The 12905-nt window shown below is 38.5% G+C and overlaps 1 protein-coding gene across 1 annotated transcript; it reads left to right on the top strand.

Annotated features, from left to right (window-relative positions):
• The first annotated feature begins 2289 nt into the window (after positions 1 to 2289).
• fam174c (family with sequence similarity 174 member C) lies at positions 2290 to 4625 on the top strand. The gene is made up of 3 exons (XM_057362145.1): positions 2290 to 2704; positions 3017 to 3145; positions 3276 to 4625. Exons 1-3 carry the CDS (start codon positions 2412 to 2414, stop codon positions 3277 to 3279), a joined length of 426 nt encoding a protein of 141 aa, XP_057218128.1. The 5' UTR covers positions 2290 to 2411; the 3' UTR covers positions 3280 to 4625.
• The last annotated feature ends 8280 nt before the right edge of the window (positions 4626 to 12905 follow it).

Below are 12905 nucleotides of genomic sequence, written 5' to 3'. Positions count from 1 at the left end.
GACCCTTCTTTTTCAAGACCTCTGCAATTCGCCCAGGCATGCTGTCAATCAACTTCTGGGCCACATCCTCACTGATGGCAGCCCATTCTTGCATAATCAATGCTTGGAGTTTGCCAGAATTTGTCGGTTTTAGTTTTGCTTGAGGATTGACCACAAATTCTCAATGGGATTAAGGTCTGGGGAGTTTCCTGGCCATGGACCTAAAATGTTGATGTTTTGGTCCCCGAGCCACTTAGTTATTACTTTTTCCTTATGGCAAGGTGCTCCATTATGCTGGAAAAGGCATTGTTCATCACCAAACTGTTCTTGGATGGTTGGGAGAAGTTACTCTCTGAGGATGTTTTTGTACCATTCTTTGTTCATGGCGGTGTTCTTAGACAAAATTGTGAGTGAGCCCACTCCCTTTGGCTGAGAAGCAACCCCACACATGAATGGTCTCAGGATGCTTTTCTGTTGGCATGACACAGGACTGATTGTAGCGCTCACATTTTCTTCTCAGGACAATCTTTTTCCGGATGCCCCAAACAATGGGAAAGGGGATTCATCAGAGAAAATGACTTTACCCCAGTCCTCAGCAGTCCAATCCCTGTACCTTTTGCAGAATATCAGCCTGTCCCAGATGTTTTTCCTAGAGAGAAGGCTTCTTTGCTGCCCTTCTTGACACCAGGCCATCCTCAAAAAGTCTTCGCCTCGCTGTGCGTGCAGATGCACTCACACCTGCCTGCTGCCATTCCTGAGCAAGCTCTGCACTGGTGGTGCCCCGATCTCACATCTGAATCAACTGTAGAAGACCATCCTGACGCTTGCTGGACTTTCTTATGTGCCCTGAAGCCTTCTTCACAACAATTGAACCTCTCTCATTGAAGTGTCTGATAATCCAATAAATGGTTGATGTAGGTGCAATCTTACTAGCAGCAATAGCCTTGTCTGTGAAGCCCTTTTTGTGCAACGCAATGATGATTGCACGCGTTTCCTTGCAGGTAACCATGGTTAACAGAGGAAGAAGAATGATTTCCAGCACCACCCTCCTTTTAAAGCTTCCAGTCTGTTATTCTAATTCAATCAGCATTACAGAGTGACCTCCAGCCTTGTCCTCGTCAACACTCACCTGTGTTAACCAGAGAATCACTGACATGATGTCAGCTGGTCTTTTTGTGGCAGTGTTGAAATGGAATGTACATGTTATTTTTGGACTAACTTCATGTTCATGGCAAAGAGGTACTTCACAATAATATTCAATTCATCTGATCACTCTTCATAACATTCTGGAGTATGCAATTCGCCATCACAAAAACTGAGGCAGCAGACTTTGTGAAAATTAATATTTGTGTCATTCTCAAAACTTTTGGCCACGACTGTACGTCTCCTCTGAGGACGCGTACTTTGGGGACTTGGTGGGCGTTTTTCTTTTTGGTGGCTGGAAATAAACATTTGAATGTCTGTTAGTCACATAAACTATCAATTTGACTGACAAGTCCATTTCATTGGTTTCAGGGAGGATAAACATGAAAAGACACTGTAATTTTGTAGTTATCTGACAAATGCTCACCATTGTTCGTGGATATGTTGCTATTTTTTCAGCTTGTAATGGCTAATAAAAAAAGTTACTCAGCAACAACGGTATCAACATGGTTTTTAAATAACAATAAATAAAATAAATAAATTGCAATAAATAAACAAGATGTACGGATAGAGGGACCTCATACAGTAAGAAAACTCCCCAAGACATTTGTTTATTCTTTTTAATTCGTCTTTATGTATTTATTTAAAGTAATTGAAACATATTTATAAAATAGGCAGTTTTAAGAAATTTATTTTGGTGAATAAAATAATTGCAATACAATACAAAAAGATAAAAATTTAACAAACTCAACAATTTAATAAGTAACCTGACGTTTAATAAAACCGTTTAATCATATTGGGATTTGACTTTTTTCTTTAGCAATACCTTTAAAAATCTATAAAACATTTATCTATAATACATCTGCAGAAAGGAAAAGAAAATGGGAAAAGAAATGGGGAAAAGGGCAGCCTGGACGCACACCTCTGTGAGTTTCAAACGCCTCGTTCATGCTATGTTGACGACAGCAGGAAGTAACGGGGGCGTGACGTCAAAATGTTTTTTTTAATCGAGAACAAAGAGATAAACAATCAAAATGGGATTTACATTAAACGAAACGAAAAGATGAAAGAAAAAAGAGAAAGAAAATAATCCCAGTCTGCTCATCACGCTCTCTACGGGGAACCCGATTACGCTGTTGTTTCCTCTCCGGAGTCCGGACACATTTGTCCGTAACACCGCCTGTGCTGTCGTCATCAATGAGGAACAGGAACTCCACTGAGTTGCTAAACCGAACTTCATATGCGTTGAAGTTACATCTCGAGCTTCAAAACCGAGGAACCAAGCTACCATGACATCTTTAACACATTTTCTTCTATTTCTGGCATTGTGGACTGTTTCTTTTGCCGATGACCATGGCGATTCGCCGAAGCCTGTCACCACTACATCACCCCTACACAAGACTACTGCCAACACCACAATCAGTCCTGAGCCCCATAAAAACATCAGCACCACCGCCGCATCGAAAGTAAAACCCTCCGGCGCGGGCCGCTCTCTGGACGGCGACATGATTCGGAGGGCTCTGTATGTTCTCATCGGCATCACGGCCATCGGAGTTCTTTACTTTTTAGTGAGAGCGGTTCGGTGAGTCTGACCTAAAACATCTAACGTGAATTTAATATCAATTAAAAGTGTCTTTAAACGTAGTTGAGCATAGACATCACTTTTGGTTATTATATTCGCTTTTAAATGTTTTTGTTTGATGCCCACATATGCGGTCTTTGTTGTCACAGGTTCCTGTCAGTTGACATTTAGTGCCACGAGGTTATATTAACCACGTTTATAATCAAAAAATGTTTCACTTTCGCAGGAGCTCACAACTTGTTAATTGCCATTTTTAACTAAATGTTTGCCTTTGTTGTTTATTTCTTTAATCATCCTCATTTCTTGAACAAGTCTGAAGAAGCCGACAGGTCAAAGGAGGAAATATGGTCTCTTAACAAACCACGATGACACAATGGAGATGGCCCACCTGGAAAGCGACGAAGAAGACAACACTGTTTATGAGGCCAGTTCCTTCAGAAGGTAGTCAACCAATACATTTTTCAATCAATGACAGTGAACCTTAGTATATCCCGGACTGAGATTATAGTGTTCGACAATTTACACTTCAGACAGTACTTGTACTCCCTGACTGACCTGCTTGTTTCAACAGATGAGTCTCTGGGGGTATTTATTTGTTGCTTGCAGACAGAAGAATGTGATGAAGACAATCCCGTTATTTCCACTGAAATGGTTGTTGGTGTTGTCAGTTTCAACAACCCTAGGAGGACCTAGGCAGGATGACGGGATGCCTTTTTCCAAGAATAAAGTGGTTTACTTAGTTTGGACCAATACATGTTGGACTCATGTAACCAAATAGATCTTCTTGGAAATGTGTATGAAGATCATGCATTTTGTTTATGGTGTGGGGTTATTAGAGTATCAACATTTATTTGGGAATGATTGTGCCAAAGCTACTTATGCATAATGTTTCAGAGTTTTTTATGGATCCTAAACTCCTGGCTGAGTAAATGGGTGTTAATAATTCATATTGTAAACAACTGGCCTGATGTTCAGTTTACATTCCCTGGAAAGCCTAAAAAATGTTTGGTTATTTATGAGACTGTAATATTGTTTGGACTTTGTGTATTTGCTGTTGTTTTAGATGTTTGATTGCGTTGATTATAATGTTATTTTTAAAAATAGTTTTCTCTAAAGTTTCAGATATCTTTGTATTTTCACTTTTCTTTCTGCTATAAACTGCACTATACTGGTTGTTGATTTGAGATATGAATTCTGAAAATGTGGTAAATTACCAGATTTCATGTTTATTTTCATGTTTATGCCAAATACCAGCATATATAAGGGTTGCACTTTGATTTTAGGGTTGCATTGGTTCTCTCTTAAAAACTTAACTCGGCGGCATCTGCCAGTCATGATAATTAATGACCAAAACATCATCATACCAATTTTTGTTATTAGAATCTAAACTAAATTCCCACATGGTTTATTTAGGTCAAGTATATTTATTCATATCATTCCATGTGTTAAGTGAGGATTTATTTTCTTACATAATACAGTTAATCATATGGTTGAGAGGAATGAAGTCTGACTATGAAACTGTGCTCTTCCCACCTTTGTTATTACAATAGGTGTGATTTGAGCTGTATCTTATGTTTTATAATCTATAATTGTATTTGTGTGAAGAGCATTTCAATAGGCTGTCGGAATTGAGAATACACACATATGTACAAACATATCACTTTCACATCTTGAAATTCTGTGGCATGTTTATGTGCAAAATGGTGCATTGGGGACAAGGCTTTCCTTACTAATAATTACATGTAGTGTTTCATACACATTTCCTGAAATATTGATTTTCTGATGCACGGAGTATTTCTCTATAAATGTATAAAGTAGATAATTGAAATGACTTTGAGATGTGCCTTCTATTGAAATTGGTCTCCTTTTTGTAAATGAATTTGATTCTTTTGTAATTAAAAACATCAAATTATATTCTCTATTTTGATTCTTGTGAGTTTTTTTTAACGTTATTCTGTATTTTACAAAATAATAAAACAAAACAAACAATCACCTTGATCTTTGGATCCATCACGAAACAACAACATATACTTGACGTTATTTTCTGTGCTGTGCACAGCCCCAAAATATTGGGGGTACTTTGTGTGTGACAAGGATGAATGTTAATATAGCTATTTGCAATTGTTCATTAGATGTGTTTTAATAATTTAGTAATTTTCGGTACTTCGATTCCGGGAGACAATTTATTTTAACCTAGGCTACTTTTCATTTTCCTTCAGGGATTTTGCGGTGATTGCTCATAATGTATCCACGAGATGGCGCTATCCACCTGTCTAATAGAGGAGCACAATGTAAACTCACACAGCAGCGGCCGGTTTCCCACTGCCTGAAGTCTGGCCTTGTTCCTGCCCTCTGAACCATTGAAAGTGCTAAATAAGACAGGGAATTATAATTATTAACATAATTATGCTGGAATAACAGAAAGGTTACATTAGCTCCTAATTCAGCCTGTTTCTCGACCATGCTGCTCAAAGGGTCGAGAAAAGGGCTCGCGCGAATAATCATTACTTCACACTGACATGATGATAAGTGCATGATGTCAGTTTCTGTTCATACCAGTTCATGAACAAGATTCTCATGCCACATTTCAGAAACACATTCAGTTTCTATTGACCAGAACACTGATAGGAATGTCAAAGTCAAATATGAATTATTTGATATATTAATTATATATGAAAAGTGTGACTGAAAATGTGATTTTTCGAATGATTAAATGTCAATTATTAATGTCTGTGTGCACCGACAGAACAATGTATAATCCTACCATATAAATACAGTAGTAGGCTACAGTGACATGAGATCATATGTCAAAACTTTATTTTAACTGATTCATTTCAATACAATTTCTACACCTCTTTGTATCTACCTAAAGGGATAGTTCGCCCAAAAATGAAAATTCTTTCTTCACTTACTCTTAAATCATTCTAAACCTGTATGACTTTCTTTATTTTGCAGAACACAAAAGAAGATCATTTTGAAGAATGTTGGAAACCAAACAACATTGGACTGGCGAATGGGGACCTTTCCCGGTGGGCCGCGTCAAAACGTGGGGCCGGAACGCAATAAACGGAAGGGGACCCCCGGAACGCAAAACACAAGCACTATCGGCCGGAACACAATCGCTGATGGACAGAACAGACTGAGGGCCGCTCTTGGCCAAGAAGTCTGACCCCCATTGACTTCCATCGTATGGACATTTCTCAAAATATCTTCTTTTGTGTTTCACAGAAGAGTCACATACAGGTCACACGAGAGCAGCTAATGCAACATCACATGACGTATAGGCCTGGCTCTCCTGCTTTTGCCAAGTGGTTGATGTCCTCAGGGCAACATCATGTTGACCCTGGGACGACATTTAAATCAACCAATCAGATTTCAGAAATAAATTTACAGTTTAGTTTAAGTTTAATCTTCCAACCAGGATTTGGTGCTTCTAGACCATTGTTTTTCACTTATCATTTCCCTCTGATTTTAGGGGTAAGTTATGGTTAGGGTTGGGCTTTGGTGTGGGTTAGGGTTTTATTTATAAAAATGTTGTCCTTATCAACCACTTGGCAAAATCAGGTCGAGCGTATAGGCCTATAGTTAAAGGGTCTGTTGTTTATGTTGTTTTTTATGTAAGAATACTGTTTAACCATTAAAGTGCCCGTCTGATGTCACAAGCAACTTACAAACCTCCTGAAATTGCACAGAAACAAACTCACAAGGAAAGCAAATAATCGAAGCTAATGATTTCCACAGAAAGAAAAGAAACGCAGGCAACCCAGCTGCCAAGCCATGCCTAGAATCCTCCTTTTAAGGAAAAGCATGCCAGAAGAGAGATTAATTCAGTCGAAGAGAGAAAAAAAGAAAGAAAAGCGAAAATCCAACTTAGGGGGAAGCTACGCTCGGACTGTTTGAAAGGCAGAGGAGCAGTGGTGTGTTGTTGATGATCATCCCAGCTTGATTCAGCAGTCCATCTGTTCTCCCATCCGTGAAAAGCAGCGCCCGCTTGATACCTTTTAGATGCCGCTCGGCAGATAAAAAATTACCTTTTGTGCCTCTTTGTCTGAAATCCGGAGGCCGGTGTGGAGATTTTCCTGGTTCCCCACTGAGTCGCTCCGGCTTTCCTCGGCCATTTGTCCATTGCCTGCACAGCAAGCATAAAATATTCCTAGTGGAAGTTTCACGCTATTTTCCGCTGAAGCTGTGGCGTTTGCATTGTGTTCTGTTGCTGATTGACATCAGTTTGAGAGCGAGCTCTCACCTGTGGCTACACGCGGATGCAGCAAAAGCGGACGATGTTCTCGTGGGATGAAATATCCTTTTCCAAACCGCTCGTGTCATTTTGTAAATCAATCGGGAAAAGGCTTCTTATTTTGGCGATCATGAAGATCAGAAGGCTGTTTTCTGCTGTCTGTTTCTCAGAGGTGCCGCGGTGATTTTCCCTGCGGTCACTCTCCTGTTGACAAACCATTTTCTACTCAATGCCAGTGGCATGAAGTTCAAAAGGGCAGACTGAAACTTCACACTGTTTTGTCCTATCATTCTTTCTGTCATTCTGCCTTCGCCCTCTCCCTCTGTGTATTCTTTTTCTTTTTTTTTGCGCTTTGTTGTTTAATGCAACAATGTGACGTGTGAAACATGCCCCATCCTTATCTGGCATTCATTAAAAAGAAACGTTAACTCTGAATATGACTGAAATGTATTTGTTAATTGTTATTATATTAAAGTGATAGAATTCTGTCATTGTTTACTCACCGTCTCAACTGCAAACATGTAAATGTTGACAGAATTTAATTTTTGGGTGAACTATCCCTTTAAATGATTACTTTGTACACATATGAATATCTAAAACTGCACTTAAAAAGAAGCCAGCGTTGGGTCAAAAAGGGACAAACCAAACCATTGGGTTGTAAATTAACCTACGCGGTGGTTGTTTTAACCCATTGCTGGGTCAGATATAAACATGTTCTGGGATAATTTAACCCAACGGCTGGGTTTGTGCCTTTCTGACCCAACGGTGAGTTACAAATAATGAATTTCTTTGAAAGAATCATCTCAAGAGATTTTAGAAAAATGTTGATGCTGCTCTTTCTTACCTGTACGATATGACTGATGCTACTTTCAGCTAGGTAACTTTACTTACTTAAATGATTCACTCCTTAAGAAAACCATAACTTGATGACACAATTACTTCCAGAGACTGAACTCTTAGTCCACTTTACTGGAGCCAAATAAGTACATTTAGGTCAACCAATTAGATTTTACAGCCAGTCTCTGGTCTGGGCTCGCGGGAATTAAAACGTTTCCCCCTCAGAACACATAGATAATTGACCACGTGACCTTTAATAATCGCAACTGATTGTTGGCTTGCAACTTTGCCAGTTTATTGGAAACTTTAGAAAATGAATGGAAAGGAATTCATGGCACAGGTTTGAGTCCAGTCATGAACCTTGGTTTCCCAAGGGTGTATCTTATGCAGTAAATCTTATAGATACGAGATCCAAAATCCTTTCTCAGTTATCTACCGCTCTTTGTCCCTTTTGTTCTCTTTCTTCATCTTCCTCCTCTCCACAACCCGAAGCTCTGCACCCTCATGGTGACATGCCAATGGACTAAGCTGGATTGTGGGAAAGCGTGGGCATTGCCGGCTCGGTCACACACGCTAGTCAAGCAACCCGCCTGAGCGAGCGTTCCGCCCGAATCATTTTTGGACAGGATTTTTTTTCTCCCAAATTTCATTAGCATAATCCTTCACTAAACACCCGCAACCACACACACTTTTACTTGGCACGCATGCTATTGGACCATGTTCCCTATGAGGTTGACGGACACTTCAGAGACGAGAGATTCTCATGCAAAAGAGCAATTCATGAAGGTGATTGTAAAGTCGCTTTTATTTTGTGGCTCCGTAGAAGCTGATAGATTTTTATGTTAGCTGTTTGATATCATGCGTCTACATAAGTCAAAGGGAGACTATGGTTTGGTTTCATCCCGCTTTACTGCCGTAGTAGGGAAAATAAATACTGTGGGAGTCAATGGGGGATGTGATTTGCTTGGTTTCAGACATTCTTCCAAATATCTTCCTTTGTGTTTAGCAGAACGACGAAATTTGTAGAGGTTTGGAACATTTTGAGGGTGAGTAAATGATGACAGAATTTCCATTTTTTGGTGAACTATCCATTTTAAACCTTTAAGCATTGCGCTATAATGCGGTAAGACAGATTTCTATCCATTTCTTTGGAAATATTATCTTTACGAGCTCAAAATGATGCTACAACACCACCACAAATCATTTGCGATTCTAACTGTCCATCAGACACAAACAAAATATTAAAGTTTCTTTTATTTCAAGAACAATGGATTGAACGTTTGTTGAAATAATAAAAAAATCAAAGCCAATGCAAATCAAATTCCTAATGAACAAATTCCATTCATTTGACTAAAAATAATAAAATGAATGTCTTGAGAATAAAAAGAAAAAATAATATCCTCTCTGTTAGTGACAGATTGCTTTGACAGCCTCCGACTAGAATTTATCTCTCACATCCTTCCTTTGAGGTGTAAAACAGTGCCAGAACAAATCCTAAAACCACACTTTTATAGTATGAAAAAGCAGTGGAAACTCAAGAAGCAAAACAAAAACAGTAATATTAAAAGAAGAGCTCCATCAGTCAGCGGAGTGCTAATGAATTTGTCCTCTCTCTCTGGAGATACTAATGTGGAAAATGGTTCACTTCTTTCAATAGATGCTTCCAAGAAGTCTTCTTTTGGAGCAAGGCGATCATATATCCTTGAGTTTAACAAGTTAATACAATATTCTGTTCCAACAAGCCCTTCAGGAATCTAGGGAGCGTTGTTACTTTATACTTCAGATCGAAAATGCACTTTTTGAAGTTTAAAAACAATAATTTCAGTAATTCCTCATTTACTCACCCTTGTGTTCTTCAAACCTGTGTGAATTTCTTTCTTTTGTTGATCCCAGAAGACGTTTTTTCACAAAAAACAAAATGTAGATTTTTGTATATTTATACAAGGTTTGTTGTGATTGGTCCTTTATTACACTCTTAAAAATAAAGGTGCTTAAAAGGTTCTTCACAGCATAAGAACAGCCACGATGCCATAGAAGAACCATTTTTGGTTCCACAAAGAACCATTCTGTCAAACGTTCTTTAAAGAACCATCTCTTTCTCATTCTTATCATCTGAAGAACTTTTTTTTTTTTTGCCACAAAGAACCTTTTGTGAAACAAAAAGGTTCTTCGGATGTTAAAGGTTCTTCATGGAGACAAAAAATGTTCTTCTATGGCATCGAAGAACCTTTTGAAGCACCTTTATTTTTAAGAGTGTACATTTAGTCAAACAGATATGTATTGTGCTTTTCATTTTGGGTGAACGATTTCTTTAAAATCAGCCCAGCACTGAATTATTTTTTTTACAGCGGAACCCATTGAGAACACTAGAGACTTTTATCAGAAGTAATGAATGTAGTTCATGTAGTAAATCTTGTAAAACATGGGATATATTTTACTATAGTGTCTCATCTGCTCTCGGCTGAGAGGGGCAGATGGATGGTTAAACTTGGGTAGAAAGTTGAATTAGAGGCAAATAAGGGCAGATGAGAATTTATGCGGGGGATGTATAAGGAAACAAAGTATGTTACCCCGAGGCCCTAAGGATTAGGTCGCAGTCATGAGCAAATGTAAGGTGGGAAAATAATTTTTTCCCATTCATTGTAGTGTAATGAGGTGTATATTGCTTCTTGGGAGAGTAATGAATTAGACAATCTGATTCTTTTCTAAATAAAGTGGTACATTCTTGCTCGCCTCATTTTTCCTCTCCCACTTCTTTGTGTTGTGCTATTTTATAATCAGGGTGTCAAGCGGCAGAATATAATAACCCATAATTTCTTATTAGGCTCATGAAAAAGTCATTTCGGCTGGAAGAAGGCCGTGTGAAAGTTTGCTGCTGTATTTCTGCAGATCTATTCACAGTCATAACAGGTATAAATAGGCCACTGAGTCTTATTTGCGAGAGATTATTGCTTGGTGCACATTTTATGGAGAGTTTAGAGTAAGAACCTGAAGTTTTATGTTCACAGAGGTTACATTACTTTGAGAGGAATATTGTATGTTGCTGGGAAGGTTGTCAGGGTGTAACAGGATGCATGGTCTGGATAAATACCACTTTAAAAATATGAAAAACAATGTGATACTTTAACTATAACATATTGGTCTGTAAAATAAAGGATATGCCTAAAAAGACGGAATCAGAAGGGAAAATCCTCTACAAATGTACAAATTCAATTCTTTTTTTAGGTGCCATATATCATGACCATAATGGTAATGATATTATCACAATATCTATTTTTTATTGAACATAATAAGGCTTTCAGTCAAATTCATCTTAAATTTAATTCATTTTGTAAACCAACAAATCAAACTAAAACTTTAAGTGTAAGGATTAAAGAGAGTTTGTAACCGCTGTAGCTCTTAAAGTTAAAGTTGGAGGACAAAGTTCTATTGACAGAAATGCAATATAATATACATAACTATGTGTTGAGAGGTGTATAAAGACCTTACATAATGAAGTGTTATGTTTTTATTAGAATGAGCTATTTCTATCCACATACACCACAGGTCCCCTAACATGGAATTCATCATGTTGTTTCTACAGTAGCCCTAAACTGCTCTAAGCGCATTTCGTTAATATGTTATCTCCTTCGGCAAGGAAGTGAAAATATGACGACATCTGAGTCCTGTATCAGCCACTGTAGTGCTTTGAATGGAGAGGGTAAAGGTGGAGTGAGCCGTTGGTTGCAGTTCACAAACTCACCGCTAGATGCCACTAAATTTCATACACTGGACCTTTAAGAAAAAACTTTTAACAAGTCATTTACAATTTTGTCATATGTGTATAATTAAAACATTATCAGAATGAATTGAAAAATCATGGACTTTAATATCATGGTCAAAATGTATGTATTGTGACACCCCTAGTGCCATATTCAAATCCTATAAAGGACACAAATCTCAATTAAGTGGCAGTTTTCATCTGATTTCATATTTAAAGACAAAGTTATAGTTAATAAGAAAATTCTGTCATTAATTAAGTCTGTCATTTTTTTTCTTTGAATGAACACAAAAGCACAAAAAGGCTTTTGTTCAATAAAACCCTGGCTCTTATATTTCTGCCTCTTATCGGAAAAAAAAACAAAAAAAAACAAGACACCTGTTAGTCCTTTAAAATGATTGCAGTTGCCTCTTGGAATTTTTCAGCAGTTGACCCACCAACGTCAGGGTCAAAGGTCAGAGCATGTCGAGATTTATCTTGTTAGCATGTGCCGTTAAGCCCCCGCTGGTCTCATAAATTACAGTGTGTTTACAAACTGACAGCCATTCAAAATAGCAATTTATTCACAAATACAGGTTTTTAGATGCAACAAATGGCAGATATTATATTGTTGTGAAAATGTCAGTATTTGAAAGGCTTGTAAAAGCATTACAAGGACTTGTCTTTTTCCTAGTCTGCTGCTTTTGGCGTCACAGCTCAGGATGCGCCAATCAGATTTCTCATATCAGAACTCGACCATTGATCAAATAAAGGGGTCCTGCACCATCTGAGCAGCTGCCGTTGAGATGAAATGTTAACCAGGGCAACCAGTACCTGCTGAATACCACAACAAGCCATTGATCAAAGATACCTCCGACTTCACCCGTGCACCGTGGTCCTTTCTCCCTAATACCCTTTCTCATTATAACACACGCTCACACACTTACACTAAACACTTGTGTCTTTTTCTTTATTCTTGACACGCACAGTGGTGCCAAAGAAATGTTGTGCATTTCTGCTCGTCACACCTGCAGTGCAGCCTTTCATGTGCATCCCCACGCACACACGCACGCACGCACACACACAGTACATACTCATGCAAACACGTACACACACACTCTTGAGTGACTCAAATTCACACTTCTCACCAATATCAATATTTCACTCATCCCCCACTGCTTTTTAACATCTCTTCATTTCAGAGAGAAAGAACGAGGGTTAGCGAGAGAGCTGTGGGCCTTCATTTTTCCTTCATGCTCCTCTGGTCACAGTTCAAGCCATCATCTCTCCTCTCATCTCTTTCGATTTCCTGTCGAGTATTTAATAGATTATTCCCCCGTGTCTCCGCTGCCATATGAGGCCCGGCGGGGGCGCAGTGTGACCGCGGT

Source organism: Triplophysa rosa, linkage group LG20 (assembly GCF_024868665.1).
Source record: "Triplophysa rosa linkage group LG20, Trosa_1v2, whole genome shotgun sequence".
In the NCBI taxonomy this organism is placed as follows: Eukaryota; Metazoa; Chordata; class Actinopteri; order Cypriniformes; family Nemacheilidae; genus Triplophysa; species Triplophysa rosa.
This window is presented reverse-complemented; position numbering and strand designations above follow the sequence as displayed.

Coding starts and splice junctions, on each gene's coding strand:
- fam174c (XM_057362145.1), top strand. CDS start 2,412: ATGACATCTTTAACACATTTTCTTCTATTTCTGGCATTGTGGACTGTT. Junction 2,705..3,016: donor TTTTTAGTGAGAGCGGTTCG/GTGAGTCTGACC, acceptor TTCTTGAACAAG/TCTGAAGAAGCCGACAGGTC.